At 36.9% G+C, this 21,279-nt stretch overlaps 1 protein-coding gene and 2 non-coding genes across 5 annotated transcripts in view; 1 reads left to right on the top strand and 2 right to left on the bottom strand.

Annotated features, from left to right (window-relative positions):
• Window positions 1-13,614: 13,614 nt before the first annotated feature.
• TRNAY-GUA (transfer RNA tyrosine (anticodon GUA)) lies at window positions 13,615-13,712 on the bottom strand. Its single transcript has 2 exons — window positions 13,676-13,712; window positions 13,615-13,650 (listed from the first exon to the last, which is right to left on the bottom strand). It is a non-coding gene; the product is annotated as a tRNA-Tyr (tRNA).
• A 2,808-nt stretch (window positions 13,713-16,520) lies between these two features.
• Window positions 16,521-16,620, top strand: TRNAY-GUA (transfer RNA tyrosine (anticodon GUA)). The gene is made up of 2 exons: window positions 16,521-16,557; window positions 16,585-16,620. It is a non-coding gene; the product is annotated as a tRNA-Tyr (tRNA).
• A 695-nt stretch (window positions 16,621-17,315) lies between these two features.
• LOC137572076 (protein decapentaplegic-like) overlaps window positions 17,316-21,279 on the bottom strand; it is a 43,089-nt gene continuing 39,125 nt past the window's right edge. For all 3 annotated transcript variants that reach the window (XM_068283859.1, XM_068283858.1, XM_068283860.1), the window contains exon 3: window positions 17,316-20,762. In XM_068283859.1, the coding sequence (XP_068139960.1) occupies window positions 19,858-20,762 (905 nt within the window). In that variant the 3' untranslated portion in view covers window positions 17,316-19,857. The remainder of the gene's footprint in view (window positions 20,763-21,279) is intronic.

Genomic DNA, 21,279 nt, shown 5'->3' with positions numbered 1-21,279 from the left:
AGCAGCAGCTTCTTCGCATCAGAATTAATGTTCCTATGGGATATGGGGCTGTTTAATTTCTGGCCACGATATTTTTTCATTTTTGTCAACGAACGAACCCGCGCGGGACAGCGTGCAGAAAGAACAAGCGCACAGAAAGGTTAGACACTATGGAAATAAAAGCAACAGATATTTGTGGATAAGGGTAAGTTTAGTGAAATGTAATTTGAACAGCTCACCCTGGAGGGTGCTTTAAGTGGGTGTGTGTGTGCAGTGGTGTGTGTGGCTTTGGAGGAACGTGCGATATGGGACTAATAATGGCTAATAAGTCATTAAAAAGGCATAAGAATTGTTTTTGTTAGCACTCTTAATAAATTTAAATGAAATTGTTTGCACTTGATCGAGGGAAGTGAATAAGGGACAAATACAAGAAGAAACACAAATACATATTGAGCGTGCATGTATATGCAGACAGGCATGGTCATGGTTCTCTCTGTCTTTAATTTATGCTTAATGGACGCCTCACAACAATTAAGTTAACAATGCCCTTTTTTATATTTTTTAGTCTCATTTCGATTTTTACAGATTTTTAATTTCCTCCTTTTTTGCTCCCCTTCATCGTTCCTGTGGTTTGAGAACACCCGTTCGAGCCTCGATTCGATACCCTACAAGGGAAATAACCGCCGTAAGAGTGGTATGGGGATTCTCGATATTTAACGAGGGGGGTCTGATAGCCTCTCGGCTAGACATTAGATAAGATGACTACTTTCAAAGCATCAACTCAAGTCAATCCTCATGGTGTTGTTTTGACTATGGAAATCAAAGCGGATTTAAGAAACTGGGGAAAAAGCATAATAGCAAACAATGTTGGAGGATCCTATTGTAAGGAAAGAAGCCAGTAATGCAATACTTACATTCCATCATCATATATTGTTTAAGGTGCCAAAGAGATTAGAAAATCTATGGCTCACTACGATCCATGGTGAGCAATCATTTCCAGGAAAAGTACGGTGTGGATTATATCCTGCGTACAATGTTTTGGTATATATAGAAATGCAACTAAGTTTAGGTCAACAATAATTATATATTTTGGCAATTAAAAGCTGTCCATATTTTGCTTAAGAAACTGATTACACTAAAGACCCCTTGAGGAACAGTGTTTATGGCGTTTATGGTGCTAGAAGCCACGAAGAAGCACATTTCGAGTTTGGAGAGCTAAAATAAGTCTAGATAGAACCTTTCTTCTAAAGAAGCTTCAGCATTGACTGCTTTACCAAGGGAATGATGTAGCCAGTTAAAGCACATATAAGCAGTATGCGCAAAGAAAGACTTAAATAATACGCAGATGATCAATAGAACAAACGCAAGGGGGTCGTCCAAAGATGATAAACTCGCCAATCCCAAAATTTTACCTTAGACTTTTTTAATCTCTGGGGTTTTCGCAGGTTTTATTATAAAGTTTCTTTATTATTTCTGGTTTTTATCACACTAATACTGCTTTGCATAGGGTATTGCACCTGCCCACTCCCCACGTGAAGCCGTGTTGTTTTTTTCCCTTGTCGGCACTTTTTAGTCTTTTTGTTCTGTTTATTGTGTATAATACCGATTGTTCATTGTATTGTCCTCGCTGTATTTCTTGCTTGTGTGGTGGCATTCTTAACGAACTTCAAATTTTATGAGTTAATACAAAATCGTTTCACAAAATCTCTTTTTGCCTTCTTGTTTATGTGAGAAATTTCTCATTTCATATACAATAACTCATTTAATTGCCAATTTGCACCTCAATTTCTTTTGTTTACTTTTTATTTGTGTTCTTGCATTTCTATATATGTATATATATTTTTTTTCCTATTGCCGTTGTTAATAAGTTTCTCAGCGGATGGTGCATACGCAGCGGTATGCCCAAATTAGCTGCAGACTGAGCATAGAAACGAATGGAAATTGCTTTTTGCTCTTTTTAATCTTTGCCCGAGGCTCCAATATGGTTATGTTGATTACCAAACAAACTATAACAAAAATCACAAATCTATGAGGAATATAAAAAAATAATACAAATAGGCAAACTATAGGAAGTTGTCAAGCGTTTTGTTTTTTGGAAAGTCTCAACACAACTTTTTTGTCTACACTTAGCAATGTAAAAAATAGTTCGGCCATAATATTTTTCTATCTATAGAACCTTTTATAGATTTTAGCTACACTCTCAATTTGGGGTACATATAATAGATAAACAGTTTGACTTTCTTTCAGGCCCAAAATCTTAGTCTTAAAATTATATAAAAATGTTAAAGGGTCAAATTTTATTTTTTTTTTTTTCTTCGTTTTTGGAATGTATTGTTTCCTCTTCTACAAATTTTAAGCAAATCTGACAAACATTTTCCCAGATATTTCCGAATTTTCTGAAACTCTTATGACGGTACCCAAAATTTATGGAAACCAATGAAAAATTATTTCAAACATTACCTTGTAATAGAGTCTAGAATACATCATTTTTTGATAAACCATGCTTAAATAATTTTGTTTTACAGACAATATAACAAACTAGCTTTTACCTCCTATAAAATTAAACTTTTGCTCATCCACGTTAGCTTTTTGATAATTGGGCTAGAGGGCCTTCGAGGACAAGATTTCACTTACAATAATCTTTCTTGTTTAGCTTTTCCTTGGTTCGGAAACGTAATAATGAATAATGAAAACTATCAAAGACAAAGCTTGGGAAGTTTGTCAAGGGAAATACATTTAGTCAAAAGCGGATTCCTGTCAACATTTGAAATCCACAAATGAAAAAAGCATTATGAGGTCCAGTTTAATATTCTGATAGTTTTTCCTGATATTACATTCAAAAGTTATTGAAGAACATCTTTCTGGAGTTATCTGCAAATAAATAGTTATTATTGCACAGTAAGGTATTGTTTAAAACCAATACACAGTTCTTAGTTGTGGGGCTCTTTTCGGGCAAAGCTACATTGGCAAAAAAGTTTTGTGAGAATTTATTAGTCATTTTGGTGGTTGGTCAGATTAGCGACTTCCCTTTAAACATTTCACTCAATTAATTAATTTGTCCAAAATCTTCTTGGATCCGAATCGTCTGAGTGTGTGCTTGTGTGTGGTCCTTGACCTGCAAAATTGGCGGAATCACACTAAGGAAAAACGGCGCAGCTTATTAGCGCTTCTCAAATATATTTGTTTTTGTCTACCCTTCTCTCTTTCTCTTGTGAATCTTTTGGGCTGGCAAACAAATTAGCCTCGCCACTTGATGGTCCATCTGAGATGGTGATTCGGGATCCAAAAAATAATTTCATCTTTATGGGAATAAGTAAGTTTAGAAATGATGCTGTTCCTTCACTCCAAAAAGTGTCTATGTTCACCCCTTTGACTATAACTTCGATGTGATTCCCAAGACGAAACAAATATATTAAAAAGCGAACAGGAATGGTGAAAGTAAGTGTGGGTGTGGGGGAGACCAAAGAAATACAGAAAATCATATATAAAAATCGTTAATAAATTTCACACCAGGCAAGGGCAGGCTCGGGATGCCGGATCTCAAGATGCTGCTGGAGTGAGGGCTGCAGCAGCAGTTGCTTCACTCAGCATCCGCTACCCTTTTATGTATGTATGTGTGTGTGTCCAGCTTTTGGGTCCGAATACAGATAAAATCCAGTGTAAAACTCGTGGAGTTATACAAATAAAAGAAATTACTTAATTTCTTAATGTTTGTGTTGTTGTTGTTGTTGTTGTTTGTTGCTGTTGCCAAATGGCTTGTTTCGACAATCCTTTTATAATCCCCTTAGAGCGGCGGGGCTGCTTCGCTTGCTGTAGTGATCTGCACGCTCTGTGTAATGGCTATATTTTCTTGCGGATTTTCCTGTTGTTGGGTATTATTTTACATTCTGTTGAAGTTCAAAATCTTTGGGCTCTTAATTATAATTATTATCAATTTTTGGTTTTGTTTCTTCTCTTTTCTTTTGGTTTTTGTTTTTGAAAAGAAGGAGGAGAAAGATCACTGATCACACCATAATTCACACACACACACACTCTCACACACTAACATCTTGCCACACACACGTAATCATCATCATCATCTTGACCCATTCCGAGGCCAAGTTGCAAACAAAAAATTGTTTTATGTCTGTAAATTGTTATCTGTTTCTTGTTATTATTGTTGTTGTTGTTGTTGTTGGTTTTTGTTTTAATGTTTTGCTTTGGTAGCCAGCAAGTCTTCCTATTGCAGGTTTGCCTTCAAGACTTTTTGGGTGGTTACATTTTTGTGGCATAAAGTAAATGCCTGACGTAGTAAATCATTTAATAATTAAACAAGCAAAGTTTTAGGTAAAAGAACTTTAAATGCCAAAGAGAACAAAGAGCTAGAGGGTAGGATCCGAAGCAGCTCACGTGGGCCGATAGACTTGCTAATTTGAATATAATTATATGGAAACAATATGGATGATTAAACATTTTCCTGTTCGTTTTTAGTTTCTCTTCAAAGATCAAAGTATGGCACGATTATGAATTGAGACAAATCAATTGCTTGACGAGCCTAAGAAGGTTATATAATAAACCCAAGTTTATTACTTATAAATATCAAAATTTCTACTCCAATATTAACTTCTTGATTCTTAAGAAGCATTTTAATAAAGTTCTATCATTCAAAATTGTAATATAATAAAAAATGATATTAATGTCTTCCAAAATGTTGTTTGTATTAATAAGACCTAAAGTAATATACATACTATATCAGAAATAAATGATGAAAAAATCAAGATGTTCCAAATATCTATGTATTAATAACTGAGTTAATATTTATATTAATCTTTAGAACAACATTACAAACATTTCGAAATGGAATTTCCGCCCAACTTTCTTTGCTTCGACGTGGAGTGACTTTCTTTTCTCTGGAATACTTTTTAAATAGGAAGGCAAAGTTGTTGCCCCTCACAGATCTTTCCTCTGATCTGTCTCCTTATTGATTTTGCCAACTTCAAAAACAATGTGCGCTATTCATTGTCGGCATTTGGAGTTCTCTCTTTTCTCCTTGGGTTTTTTTTATTATTATTTTTGTTTCCCGCAGTGTGCCAAAAAGTAGCCAAGCGTGTGGCGGCTGCTGATCTGCTGATCTGCCCATCTTGGGGCTTACAAATTAGAAATGCCAACAGCAGTTGCCGCCGCTTACAGGATGAAGACGAAGCTCTCACACAACTCACAGCATGCCTATTGGGATGATGATGCTCATTCATCATTATCATTTATCATGCTTAAATATTTCAATGCGTTTTACGTGCAAAAAACTGAATGAAAAAAGTGTTTAAAACAAATAATAAAAATGTCTGTATGTTTGGTTGGCCTTTATGACAGGTAAGTAATATGCATACATATGTATTTGCGATTGTATATAGACATATATACTTATTGGATACATATACATAATTCTAATGATTTGTAATGGTTGCCACGTTTTGGAGGCTAGCATTTGAACTTTTAGAAGAACTAAAGTTTTTCTTTAACTTTGTTTCCCCCGTTGATTAAATTAATTGTGTAATTAAATTGTTTAATCTGATGAAATATCTCTATTAATGAATATAGTCTCAATTGTTCATTAGTAAACTATCGGTTTTAACTAGAATTGCGAGCCAGGTTAATCCGCAGCATCAACGATTGAGGCAAATGTGGCGATTTCTAATTTGACAAAAGGTGCGCCCCTCGACACTCGACAACTAATAAAGTATATTTTTTGCTCTTTCTTTATTTCTTATTGTTATTTATGCCAAAGCAGTAACAATCACAGACAGCGTGTCGCTCCCAACCCTTGAGCAATTGGTTGGATTTGCCCCTTCCCTCCTCCAATGCGATGGCACCCCTTTTTGGAAAATAATTAATAACAATAATTTGCTGCACGATAAGAATTCCATTAAAGACGCAAAATGTATTGATCAAGTTAGTGATGAGGGAGGGCGGCGGAGGCGTGGCATGAAGCAATCCAACGAGTTTAAGCCTCAATATGCCTTTGTTTCATTTGGTTGGGGCTTTTTTCGAGTGTGTGTGTGTGTATGTGTGTGCTGAAGCACTTTTCGGTTGATTGTCGATGGTTGTTATCTAGATTAATCCCTTGCGGCAATATACATGTATACAAAAAAAAAAAAACTGTTCATTATTGAAATCATTGTGTTGATGTTAAAGTCTTTTTTTTGTAATTTTTTTTTTTCTTTGATCGTGTGTAGCACTCGCAGCTAGACATTTTGGCATTTCATGACAGTGGAACTCAGTCTCAGCCTTTGAAACTTGGTCTTCTTCAGAGTCGTTCGGCTCTGGGTCTGATCTGGGACTGGAGTCTTGAGCTTTTGTCATGGCAGACATGATGGCAACGCCAAATGCTTTTGTGTATTTTTCCCCTTTTTTGTTTGTATCTTTTGTTGGAGGTCTTTGGCTTCAGGGGGACGCTCATAAATGGTCGAGGGTAGCTTAAGAATATATATAGGTCATTAATGCCTCTCACCATTTGGAATTTTAAGTGGATTTCGAGTAAAATGAAAACTAGTTCCATTAAAGTTTCCTTTAGAATATTCCTAAATTGCTTTCAGTAATATTAATTAGTAGGTATTAATAATGTTAAATAATATTTTGATCTCTTCTTTTTTTGAAATTATTGACTTGAAGTTATCATTAATAAAAAACTGGTTCCAAATTGTCAAAAGACCGTGCCCTAACAAGTTCCAAAATGACTTCAAACTGTTTTGAACTGGTTCAAACTGATCTTACATTGGTTTTTAAACACTTTGAAAATTGAGTCAAAACTGGTTTCAAACTGGCTAAAGAAATGTGAAAAATTTTATATCCTGGTTTCTTTAATAAAAGACTGGTTGGGTTATGGTTAAAAACTTATTCGAAACAGGTGTTTCAAATGATTTGAAATATTTATATGAGAGTTTTGCTTTAATCAGCCCTCGATAATAGATCGACTGATCATCGTTTCGCTCAGTTCATGTGCGGGTGTTATTGGTGTGTTCTTATGGTGGGCCAGCCCTCCATACTTCGTGCTCCATGTATTTCTTCGGTTTGCCATCATCATCTTCATCATCAGCATCAGCGTGATCATCATCACCAACATCATTGTCATCGGGGTGGTCCAATTGTACTTGGACTTGAACGATTGGCTGAAGCTGTGTGTGCCAGAGCAGTTGCCGATGCCGCTGCTGCTCACGAATTGCATTAAAATTGCAATTTCAGCAGCGCGCAAAGTTCATGTCAGACATTATGTTTGCTTAGCTTCAGCTGTGACTGTGTGTAGTAGGTGTACATAACTATATGTGTGTGGGTATGTATAGGGATTCGGCGGGGCCACACTGGCTGGCTGGTTGCAGTTTTGAGGGAACGGCCATTTTATTTTATTTTTTGTGTGGTTGCTGTTGTTTGGTTTGGTCCCATCTTCTGTTTCAGGCAAAAGCCACGACGATTTCAACGCTTTGTCGTGTTCGCAGTGCGATTTCTTTGCTCTGCACCTCACCACACTTCTCACTACCGCCTACTTCTCCAGCACCACCACCATCACCACCACCACCCTGTGTGTCGGGCCTGCTTGCCTTTCCCAGTCTTTCTACTAAGTACAAGAGTTCTTGAGCTTGAAGTTGGGGCCGAAAGTAATTTATTTCTTTATTGTTTTACGAATTTACAATGCAACTGGGAGAAGCAACAACAAGGCAACAGCAACACAGCCATAACAATCACGCCGCAAATGTTGTTGCTGTTACTGCCGCTGTTGTTGTTGTTGTTGTTGCGTGTTGCATTTGGGGTGACCACCTTGACTGCCAGATGCTGCCTCAACTACACAGCTTTAGCCTGAAGGCTCTGGCAATATTCTCTGTTCTCTGATCTGCTCTACTCAGCTCCAGTCTTTTCTGTTCTGTTTGGTTGTATTCTGTTCTGTTCTGTTCTGTTCTGTTCTCTGTTCGGTTCTGTTCCTTGCCTCATCAGTGTCAAATGCTCTGGCCCAACGGTCGTCTCTGTTGGCGTTCGTCTCCGCTTCCTTGGTGTGTGGTACGCATGCGCCTTAAGGAATGCGTTGCACGAAATGCAAAATGTCAGCAACGGCGGCCCAATCGAATGGTCAAGACTGGTCGTCCACTCACTCGCCTTAACATTCCTTTAGTTCAAATGGAATTTCCTTTGTTTTCTGTGAGAAATTTCAAACCAACACATAAATTGTCGTAGGCGCAAGTCAACTCCTTACCCCAAAAAATAAAACACTGCAATTGTTACTGGTTCCAGTAGCTTTTTTCAGATGTTGCTGCTGTTACGTTGATCATCATCATCATCATGATCATCATCCGTAGTAGTAGCAGCAGCAACTTTGGCATTTAGACAATTAAAATACTTCAAGTGCTTGTCTTTCGCTCAATGTCACATTTTGTTTATTTATGTGCATTAATTCGCTTGGTAGCTTATAAATTTTCGTTAAATATACAAAATACAAACAAAACAAAAACAGAAAACAAACAATGAACCGAAACTGAAAGCGAAAAGTTGAAACATTTTACTGAGTGCCAAGTTCGTTGCCTAAGTCTTTCGTTTCATTGTTGTTTGTTGCTGCTGCTGTTGCTGCTGCTGCTGCTGATATTTGCATTGCTTTATTTGCCAAGTCAGTCAGTCTATTTTTAGATGAGAAGTCCAGTCGATTGACCGTCCAACCACTTACACAATTCGCTTACATTTGCGAATTGCTTATTCAACTCAATCAAAATTCCTAGGAAAAAAATTCCCGACTCGTATCATTTACAATTTACACTTGCTGCTGGTTTGGTCATTCAATAAATTGGCACTGTCAGACTTCTTCCCCACAACCACCGCCATCTAATCCCCCTTCTCATCCACTCTGACAACATTTTAACTAACTGCCTGACAAATACCAAACAGTATAATTTTTCAATTAACAAATGATAAATCAAACTAACACCAGCGGGGACAGAAAATTATAAAATTGCAAAATTGAAATTGAAATTTCAAATGTAATATTTAAGTCTTTATTAATGGCCCAATGCCTCGGTGCTCGATTCGATTCATAATTACGCAGATGAGAAACTATTTTGTTTATTTAATGCAATTAAGTGCATGGAACTTGATCTGAGTGAAATGTGCAAATGAAATGAGCAAACAATCCAATAAAAAAATATAGATTAAACACTTAAATGCTCTACAGGATAATAAAAAGTTTTGCTTTAAACTTTCGCTAGAACTTTATTAGAAATTTGTTTTATAAGAAATTTGATTTCAAAGTATCGAAATAGTAGCCCTAATTTCCTAAGCGGAAAGTGAGAAATCATCTTAAAACCGGCAATTATCTTATCCTTTGGCCCCAAGCCAGGGATTTGAAACAACTCGATTAAGGCTAAAAGCAAATTCTTTTGAAAAGTTGAACGATTTGAACGCAAAAGTGGATTCATTCTCTTCAACGTTTAAAGGGTATCAAAAGATCATTAATTCTTTTAATTAGTTATGGGGCAGGGCGTATGTATATAGAAATACATATGTAATAAATGTATAATATCTATTTAATAAAATATGCTAATCTCGAATAGTTAAAGTCATTGGCATTTGTAATTTATGCTGATTAATTGTTTTGTTTTTTTCCATTTAATATGACAATTGTCAGTAACTTGCTGTCGATATCATGCAGTAGCAGGCACTTCCGTTTTTTTTTTTTTTTTGTCTCCTTTTTATTTGCTTTCCTCTTTTTGTGCACTAACGAAAGACTTAGGCAACGAACTTGTTGCCCTCATTAAGGAAAGCTGGACTAGCTTATATGCTAATACATGAACACAGATACATTCATATATGTATGTATGTTACAGGGTGGCATCGGTTTCACATTGTGGGGTCCTGCTGATGGTGGTGCGGCTGCTGCTATTGTTGCTGTCAGGCCTGCCACTAAACCTGGCATTTATAGGCAGCACCTGCTGCCTGTTAGAGACATTAATCCATGGCATTTAGTTACGCTTTAATAAGATTTTTTTTCTTTCCTTCTGCTGCCGCCACTGATGCTTGTTTGGCTGCTAAGGTAGCCACCAAGTCTTCTGGCTTTTGCATGCATACAGCATGCCAGAGAAGCAAGCAAACGGCAACCCACGAAGCTCTCTGCAGACAAAGCGACGCGGACAACGCTTTCCCACTTGAATGTGGCGGCTGCAGCTGAAGCTGGTGTGGCGCCCCATTTTAACACCCAAGACTATGTCTGTGTGTGGTTATTAAAATGCCGAGATTTCTTCTTGATACCCTCTACTAAGAAGCATGACAGGTATTGCATAAAATTTGATGCAGACTGCTTGGTTGTTGAATCTCTAGTCATGTTTTTGTTGGAGTCAAAGACAAATCTTTTATTATTTACTTATTATAAGGTTTCATTTCAATTTAAAGTTCCTTCTTCAAACATTTCATTGTGTCTTCTTCTAACTATTTCAAATATTCTTAGATAATAGAGTATTTTAGCAGTCACATTCGCTCATATGTCTGTATGTGTGCAACCTTTCATTTCTCAACTATTGGAATTTCAATAATGAGGAAAAAGTTGTTCAACAACGATGGGTATTAAGTTCTGCATGCCATCGTGATCATCATCGTCTTCATCATTATCATTGTGTTTGGCATTGGCATGCAAATGCCAAATGCCTGTGGCTTTTGGTGTATATGTCTAACCATAAGATCGCTGAACTAGTTAATTAAGGCCCCCAACTAAGGCTTCCATCCATTACGAGGAAATTACACGAAATTTCGACAGAAACTCAAAATCAACAACAGAAACTTGCATTTGCTGAAAGGTTAAACACACTTGAGTTTTATACACTGTATAACAACCAACCAACCACTCAAAGATCCCGATCCAGATTCAACATAAAGACCAAAAAAAAGACCCAAGCGCAAGCAATTCATTCATATTTGTATTTACTTAACTTGCCGATCTTGATGTTGCTGTTTGATGATGATGATGAGGAGGAGGAGATGCGAGAATGACTTGCAACAACTTGGACAACAACAGCTCAGCGAGAGTCGACGATTCAGTAAGTTTTTTGTGGCGTTGTTGTTATTGTTTTTTTTTTTTTTTGTCTGTTCTTTATTCATACACGCTTATGAAAGGCCAAGTCGATCTCATATATGTATTTTATGGGACGCCCGTTGCCGTGTAAATGGAGTTTCGACAGCCTAATTGGAGATCAACGCAGTATAATTGTCTGAACCGAGGGCTGATGCTGCTGCTGTTGAGGCTTTGGCTTGGGTATCTGGATGAACGGACGGATGCTTGCTTGGATGGATGGATGGATAGATGGATGGCGATGATGATGAAGTCGTGGCCCGAGAACAGGTGAATGAATTTGTGACAGCCAAGACAAAGGCAAATGATGTATTGATAGCATCTGTTTGGTAGCTGTGGAGCATATATAGCGGCAGGACGTCTGCTACCACAATTCCTCAACCTGAATGTGAGTCAAAGAGATGTCAGAGAGATTGCTTTGCATTGTACCTTAAAGATGGAGCAATAAAAGGAGACTTGAATGCAAATTGATGACTGCAATTTCGATACATATAGCTCACTTTTTATTCCCGAAGGCCTTTGACACATATTCGATAGTGATTTAAAGGTGAGAGAATAATACAATTTATATTCAAGATCATATTGATTGAAACCATATTTTTTGAAAAGTCAAAGGATTTGAAGGATTCAATATATTGTCTTTATTTTCTAAGGTTTATAGTTCAAAAAATCTGGATTTAAAATAAGTGTATTTACTTATTAAACATTGAAACAAACAAGATGTATGTAAGTAATTAATTCAGTATAGTTAAAGTAACTAATTTCTATAAATTTAAATTTTTTTAGAGAAAACGCTGTTCAAGTTTGAAATTTACAGAAAAGGAAAACTCAAGCTAATAGTTATCTACTTTCTAAAACAATTTGAAATGGATTAAAGTTATCCCAATGTAGTTATGCATATTTAGTACTCAGTTTATTGGATTTTGACTTAGGTCTATTTGATAGGGTAATATTTAGTTTAGATGATGAGAAAATATCAAAGAAGTTAAATTCGGCTATGCCGAAGTTTATATACCCTTGCAGTCCTTGACAATAATAATTTCACATGTTCAAAATTTGTTTTCTGCAACTCAATTCATTAATATACAAACAAAACAATTTTACTCTTCATACTATGTACAATTTGTTCTTCTTCTTCCCTCATTCCCTAAGCAAAGCAACGCACGCATACACATACAGTTTATGTAGCGTTGCGTCTGTGTGTGTATGCATGTGCTCTGTTGATTTGATGATGACGTAGTAGGCAGCAAGCAGAGCTGCCGGCAGCGATTGAACCGATTTATATAGACTGTAACTTGTGTTCTATTTATCCGATCAGGGTCAAATTTTGGGATCTGAGATTTTATATCAAATTCTATTATATTGGTAAATTTCATGGGGATACTCCAATTTTTGCAAAAATTTTTGTTCCAGAGCTATATGATATAGTAGTCCGATCCCAAAGATTTTCATACTTTATCTCACCCGGGTAAAAAAAAGCTCCCAAAAAAATTTCATCCCGATAGCTCTTAAGATGGCTGAGTAAAACGCGTACGCACCGACGGACAGACGGACAGACGGACAGACGGACATGGCTATATCGACTTAGCTTCTCATGCTGATCAAGAATATATACTTTATGGGGTCGGAAACGTCTCCTTCTGTGCGTTACAAACATCTGACCAATTTTATAATACCCTCTGCAAGGGTATAAAAAGTATATCGACATTTATAAAGAAAACTTACAAATGCAAAGATAATGGCTTTTGATCTGTTTAAACAAATGTGTGGATGTTTTGACATATTAGCTCTGATTAGGCGACTTTGATTAATTGTCTAGTCAAATAATTGTATAATATTTAAAACAAAATATCAAAGAAGTTAAATTCGGCTATGCCGAAGTTTATATACCCTTGCAGTCCTTGACAATAATAATTTCACATGTTCAAAATTTCTTTTCTGCAACTCAATTCATTAATATACAAACAAAACAATTTTACTCTTCATACTATGTACAATTTGTTCTTCTTCCCTCATTCCCTAAGCAAAGCAACGCACGCATACACATACAGTTTATGTAGCGTTGCGTCTGTGTGTGTATGCATGGGCTCTGTTAACAGATGGTGACGTAGTAGGCAGCAAGCAGAGCTGCCGGCAGCGATTGAACCGATTTATATAGACTGTAACTTGTGTTCTATTTATCCGATCAGGGTCAAATTTTGGGATCTGAGATTTTATATCAAATTCTATTATATTGGTAAATTTCATGGGGATACTCCAATTTTTGCAAAAATTTTTGTTCCAGAGCTATATGATATAGTAGTCCGATCCCAAAGATTTTCATACTTTATCTCACCCGGGTAAAAAAAAAGCTCCCAAAAAAAATTTCATCCCGATAGCTCTTAAGATGGCTGAGTAAAACGCGTACGCACCGACGGACAGACGGACAGACGGACATGGCTATATCGACTTAGCTTCTCATGCTGATCAAGAATATATATACTTTATGGGGTCGGAAACGTCTCCTTCTGTGCGTTACAAACATCTGACCAATTTTATAATACCCTCTGCAAGGGTATAAAAAATCCTTCGAGCCGGATTTGAACCAGCGACCTATGGATGTCTACTGAATGTAAATTTACCGCTCTACAGTCCACCGCTCTACCAACTGAGCTATCGAAGGTATATATAGAGCGTGCTGCCAAACCAGATTGAAAAGCCAAAAAGTGAATGGGCGACAACTTATCGGACCAGTGGAATGCATAATTCGATTTTCGGTTGTTTTTTTTTTGTATTTCGGTGAGATGAAAAGACCGAAGTATAGTGTGAAGAAGGGGGCCACCTAATATGTACTACTAAACGGTGATCATCTCTGAGGTTTGGGGTTGTGATTGCATCGGATGACTCAGAAGTCATCTACATATGTATATCCATTGCCGTATCCCGATGCCTGTGGCCAAAATGACTCATGCCACGGCCATGCCATGCGTTAATGTCTCTAAGCCAGAGTCAGTAGTTCTTATCAGTCAAGTGCTGGTGGCCCTTGGCCTAGGCACAAACTGTTGCTGCTTCGGTAGACGGTTCGGGACGGCAAAGTGTGTTCTCCGATAAGCTAAAGGGGCAATTTTTGACGGCCAAAAAGGTAAGGAATGAAAACAATGGAAGAGGGGGGAGAAAATACTTAACAAACCAATTAGGATGCCACAAGAAATTGTAAAAAACGACGGAAAAATATCAGTTAATCTATATATACATATATATAAATTATATATATGACCAAAAAAAGAAAACATCAAAATCAGCCGGCTAACCGAAGTTTGTATACTCTTTTTGGATTGCACTTAAACTTTATGATTCTCTGACTTATTCTTAATTCATGTGGCCACTTTGGTCATGTTCTTTTGATAAACAAAATGGATATACACGTTAATATAACCCTTCAAAAGGGTATTTAAAAAGGTTAGAGTTGAAGTGCTCGAAGTCAGCGGAGCGAAAAAAACTGACAACTTACAGATAATTACCGAAGTAAGCAAGGGCCAACATCAGGACGATGGTGATACAGAGAGAGAGAGGGGGTGAAAGACGGGAAGAACGAAGAGTGAAGTGAAGGGTCGGCAATTTGTGTGTGATCCATTGAGTAAGGTTTCAAAGTCGAAGACCAACTTGGATCTTGTTAGATAAGAAAATGATTGCCCAGCAGCATCCCGCGGTGAGGGCCCAGGTTGAGGTTCAGGTTGCCCTGTTGCCCTGTTCCCCTGTTCCCTGGTTCGAGTTATTTGTAATTTGCCCAGGTAAATATGTATGTTGACCAACAAATGTTCATAATTTTTAAGAATGACTCGAAACACTTGGTTTTTTTTTTTTAGTTCTTTTCCTCATTTTTGGTTTTTATTTTTATCTACTAGATCTTGACCTTAGTTGTCGGTAGAGACTCTTGATGTTTGGTATCAATTTCCTGCTGAGGATTGAATGAAAATTTCACTCTAATATATATTAACAATATGTGGGCGTTCGTTATCACTTGCACAAAATCTAAAACTAAAAACTAAAAAAATTGCCAAATTTCTTGGAAATTTTCACAAGTTTCAAATAAGTTAGGTTTTTTTTTTCTGCAAAAATCCTGCACTGTGTGTGTGTGTGTGTCTTGTCAGTCACTTTGTGTGTGGCAAAGTGTTTTCCCTTCTGACTCCTACTCCTATCTACTATAACTATGTAGCGCATCCGACCGCCCGATGAGTCATTTAATTGAGCCGAAAAATTAACTTTGTAGTGCATCTGCCAATCGAGGGATGGGTAAATTAATTTACTGACCTCATGATAACCAGCCAAAAAACCAAACTCTCACATGACTCATCTTAAGGAATTTCTTGTGTGGTATTGGGTTCTCTCTTTCTCACTTCTCTCTGTTTGTTCAGACTTTTATTGATGCTTACTATAAATTTATATATTACCTTTGCACATATATTGGAATTGCATTTGATGCTGTAATATTTCCGATTGATTATATATATTAATAGAAATAAGAGGTCGCTGGTCAAAAGTCTTGAAAGTTCTAAGGAATTTCCCTGTTTAGCATTATCAACCAAATGCACTCTACAACAAAATTACAAGCACGAAATTTTAACCCATTTGAGTTAGTTATTGTGTAAAAAGATTTGTCAATTTAAGACTTAAAATTTGTAGTACAGAGTTTATAGAAATAATCTATACTATTTGACATTTATTTACCAGACTTATCAGCATCAGCTAAGTTCACTCAGCTGTTTGTCAACTGTAAGTGAATAAATAGATTTTTTCGCATACTTCATTTGAAAATCATGGGCCTAGTAAAGGGGGGAGAAAAGGGGCTTAAAACTATTTTAAACTTTTTAGCGTTAATCCATTTGGGTCTATCTTTTACATTTTATGTACATTCCTTGGATTGTAAATGGGATTTCACCCCTCCTTGTTACGCCCATGTGGAACAACAATTTGTCCAAGTATAAACGGGCAAATGGAAATTAGACATACTGGCAGATCTATGCAGATCATTATCAGTTTGATTTCGATTTGAGTTGCCTGTTTAATTGGCATTTTAATGGCAACAAATTGCTTGTTGTCCCATACATCAACTGCTATACTTACGTATACATATATACATATGTATATACATATGTACTTACTTTCGCCCGATATGAAGCTTTCTGGTCACGCTTGGCCTTGCCTCCACATTGATTGAAATGACACTCTGTACTTGATTTCGTTTTAAGTCTTTTATCAATTAGTTACTACTTATTGTTAGTGGGTAGTACCAACAAACATGTATATATATCTGTATATATGTCTCTTATCTGCCCAACACGTTTTAATAAATTGCACTGGGATTTTATGCTGCGATAAGCAACTTTTGGCTTTTGTTTTAATTTGTTTCAACTTTTGTTTTTTTACTTTTTCTTTGTTTTACTTTGATAAGCGCTTTAAATTGACAAGTTGGCACTTGGTGACGACAAGACCTTCGATAGCTCAGTTGGTAGAGCGGTGGACTGTAGATTGGTAATGAATTGAATTATGTAGACATCCATAGGTCGCTGGTTCAAATCCGGCTCGAAGGATTTAAATTTTTTTGTTTTCCAACTATTCCGAAATAAGTGACATAATTGAGGAGAAAGATTGGCGTATTAATTGCTGCAGTAGACAGCGTGGGGCAGTTTTATAAGAGAAGAAAAATATTTGGAGACTAATGAATCACATACAGGGTGCGTACGGTATTTGAGGACAAAGTGGTAGTAAAAAAAATAAAAAGCTTATATTTCGAACAAAATTTAATAAATCTTCACGAAATTTTTACATAATATTTATTGGTTGTATATCTATAAATTTATTCAATAATATTTCCATTGGCTGCTATAACCTTCTCGATCCGGGACCTAATACGATTGCATGATCCTTATTCGACGATCGGCCTAGTATGTTATTTTTCATTATTGTAATTCGGTGAAAGAAACTTTTTATCTTAAGTGATTATTACCTATAAAAATAGAATCTCTATCTCTTTAGACTGACTTTTATGCGATCGTTTAACTATATCATATGGCGGATTGACAATAGATATAGCACGTTTGACTTGCAATATCCAAAGTTGAGATTGAGAGTCGTCTCGAGTCGACATGATAGATAAAATATCTTTTACTTTAATATCTAAATAATAATATAAAAATTAAGCACTTCCAAAGAAAGTCCAACACTCGGATTTCCATTCTTTTGCCTCCCTTTCTAAAAATTAGAAACTAAAAAACATCAATTTTTTTTTTTAAATAGATTTTTTCATTTTATATTTTTTTGCATCTTTGTTTTTGCATCCTGCAGCTACAATCCAGCTATTCATCATCATCAAAAATATTGTATTTTTGTTTGTTTAAATAAATAAAATAATAAAAATGTTTTATAGAAAAAATTACATATACAATTCATGCTCTGCAACATCAGGCACGAAGCGATATCGAGTCGTGGTTTTTCTTTTTTTTGTTTGCTTTTCAGTTTTTGTTTTTTTGTGTGTGTTTTTTTTCGTTTTTTTTTTGTTTTGTTTTTCGTTTCTCATTTTCATTTCATCTATGTACAGTGGTGGTCAGCGTGTAAGCCCCTTTTTTTTTTTTTTTTGATTTTAAATTTGATTTTCTCGGCTCCTAAGAAACTTAATGAAGAAATTTTTTCAGTTATTTGTTGGTTATTGTATTTAGAATCTGACACGTAATTATTGTCATTCCAGCTTTCGACGTTTTTTTTACAGGTGCGTTTGAAAAAAAAGCTCCCCCAAAATGTTTGACAATAGTTTAGCCCGGTCATTTCAAAATCTTTAATATTATAGTTAGACATGTGTATTCTTTGAAAAAGTTGTAGATCTAGGTAATCTAAGATAAACTGCATACCAAAAATTTTCATTTTAGCCCCAGTATTTATTTTGGGGCCTATCGAAATTTCGGGATTTTGTATGTAATTCTTGAGGTCTCTTTGTTTGGCGACGTTTTACGATACCAATTTAAACTTAAGTATTATTTTCTTATTCTAAGTATGAAAGTGAATTGAATTTCCCGTCAAATGATACATGTTTCATAAAAATCCGACAAAAATTAGATTGATTTCATCGCCCATACTTAAAAAAAAGACTAGAACTAGCAAAATTTCCCACACATCCTCCGTCTCTTTCTTTGCACGCATGTATGGGAAATTTTGCTTACCTGGTTTTTTTTAAGTATGGGCGGTGAAATCAATCTAATTTTTGTCGGATTTTTATGAAACATGTATCATTTGACGGGAAATTCAATTCACTTTCATACTTAGAATAAGAAAATAATACTTAAGTTTAAATTGGTATCGTAAAACGTCGCCAAACAAAGAGACCTCAAGAATTACATACAAAATCCCGAAATTTCGATAGGCCCCAAAATAAATACTGGGGCTAAAATGAAAATTTTTGGTATGCAGTTTATCTTAGATTATCTAGATCTACAACTTTTTCAAAGAATACACATGTCTAACTATAATATTAAAGATTTTGAAATGACCGGGCTAAACTATTGTCAAACATTTTGGGGGAGCTTTTTTTCAAACGCACCTGTAAAAAAACGTCGAAAGCTGGAATGACAATAATTACGTGTCAGATTCTAAATACAATAACCAACAAATAACTGAAAAAATTTCTTCATTAAGTTTCTTAGGAGCCGAGAAAATCAAATTTAAAATCAAAAAAAAAAAAGGGCTTACACGCTGACCACCACTGTATGTGTATATATATGTATATATATATATATATTTTAATTTTAACATGCTGAGCTTAACTGTTAACTCTTATGACCTAGATTAATTAACGTGTACGGATTTATTCGAGCTTAGACTAAGAAAAAACGCATGGGTTTAGAATTACATTTTTTGTTTGATTATTTTTTTTTCATCTGTTTTCATTTTGTTTTGCTTTGTTTTTGTTTATTTTTTTACAGTTATAATTAAGAGTTTTACTTTCGGAACGAAGTTTCAATACCGTTGCGTCGATATGTGTGTGTGTGTGTGTGTGTTAGATAGTTACATGTGTTTAGGGTGGAGGTGGTGGGTGGGGAAGAGAAAACCCCTTTTCCCCACAGAATAATTTCAAGTTACTATATTTTCGTTTACTAATTCATTTACAAGGGTTTTTCTTGGCCTATAAAAGTATTAACAAAAAATTTATTACACAAACAAAAAGGAAAGAGTTTTTCCTTTCCTTCAAACACACATTAAGAATTATTTAGTATATATATATATATGTATAAATATATGTATATATAGAATAACATTAGATTTGTAATTATATTTAGGCTTTTATACAATTTGTTCATGTTAGTTTGCTGATGGCTATGGCTTCTTTCGGAGGAATTGGATTAGGGTTTGTGGATCTATATACAGTTGGCTCTGCTCAAGGTTTACCAAAGCCTGGCTGTGGAAACTCTCTCTCTCTCTCGCTCTTTCTCTCTCTGGCTCTCGCAGTATCTCGGTTTGTTGGTGGGCGGATGGATGTTGTGGTGTTTTTGGGTGGGTGGGTTGGTGGGTGGTTGGATGTACCTTGGCTGGCTGCTCCTGTGGGCATGGCTGCATCATCTATACAATTAAAGTCTAACGATTTACACTTAAAATTCAAATATTCAGTCCATTTTGTTTGCGTTGTGTTTAAAGCATTGACGGCTTGGAACCAAACAGCATTTGATGCTCTTTCTCTCTCGCTTTCTCTCTCTCTCTTTCACACACTTTCTCTGTCTCCGATTCTCTTGCGATTATTGGTTTTTTACAATTTTTGGAAGCGATATGGAATGCAATTGCCTTTATCGACAACCACAGCCCACCACTGTCATATCCTGATAGTTCTTGAGCACAACTGTACTTTGGTCATTGAGATAGAGCATGGAGATGCCCTCCAGCTGTGTGGGCACACAGCACGCCTTTGGTACCTTCCCTGGATCGATATTATTGACTAAGGTTTGCACAACCGCATGATTTGTTGAATTGAGATGATCGGCTAGCGGGAATGGGCACTTGCCGTGACAATAGAAGGCATCATAACCCGGTGGTGCCACAATCCAATCGCTCCAGCCGACATCGGCAAAGTCCACGTAGAGTGAATGCCGACGGCATGAGTCCTCGTGATTCTTACGCCTCGACGGTTTGCGCTGATGCCGACGATTTCTACCACCACCATTGCCACCGCCACCACCACCTCCGCCACCACTCACATCCCGTATGGAGCGCGCCTTATGGCGTCCATCGTCGGTGTAGGTGAATAGCAGCGGTTGCTTGTGTTGCCACTGATCGTGCGCTTCGTCCGCACTGCGGCGCAAGCGTACATGATGATGCGGCGCCGGCTTGAGAGATCGCATGGTTCGTACCTCCACCAGCAGGCCGTGGTTCTTTTGCGGTGTATCCAGCCACCGATCCACAGCCGGTTGTACGTCTAGACTCACCGTTTCGGTGCTATTCAGACGCACTGTCTTCGAGTCGAGCAAAAAATAGCTTGGCTCACGTTGTCCCCTAATGCCCAGCCTGGTGATGTCATAGACCAACACCTGGTAGCGTGTCCTGTTGGCTGATGATTTCGCTAATGCCGGACTTAGGGCATCGCGCGTCAGCTGCAACTCGGCCGCCTTCAGTTTCTCCTCCGCGGGTATGCTCTTGACATCGAAGTGCAGCCGAAACCGATGATGATGTGGAAATCGATCGTCGATTTTACTATCTGCAACACAAAAAAGACAAAAACGAAAGAGAAAAAGAAACAGACAGGACACAGTTAGAAACAACATTTTTGGTGAGCAGTTTAAAAGAAAAATAAATACAAAATATAAAAGGAAAGGTAGAAAATCACACGTTAACAATCCCGATCCAGTTGTTTTTGTCCCAGCCGACTTTTTACGACTGGCGCCTATGCTAAAGACCCGGGCCCACCCCTGCACAAGGTGCAACTTCTGCACGGTTGGGCGAAAAATCTTAATTTGAATTGCCGCCGACACCATCACCATCGCCATCACCTCACCGTCATCACTACCACCACTGAAAATCCTGACAATAACAACAACAAAGGGAACAGAGTCGTAAATTTCTATGGACCGAGACCAAATGAAATCTATGCCTCATACTAAGACAACAGACAGCCAACCGTTGGTTCGGCTTAGACACTTGGCTTTAGACACTTTGCGGCACACACTATCGGGTTAGCTACCTGCCAAATCTATATCTACATCTTCTATCCCCTA

Source organism: Drosophila tropicalis, unplaced genomic scaffold (genome assembly GCF_018151085.1).
Source record: "Drosophila tropicalis isolate 14030-0801.00 unplaced genomic scaffold, ASM1815108v1 contig_186, whole genome shotgun sequence".
NCBI lineage: Eukaryota > Metazoa > Arthropoda > Insecta > Diptera > Drosophilidae > Drosophila > Drosophila tropicalis.
Note: the sequence above shows the minus strand (reverse complement) of the source record. Positions and strands in the feature narration are given on the sequence as shown.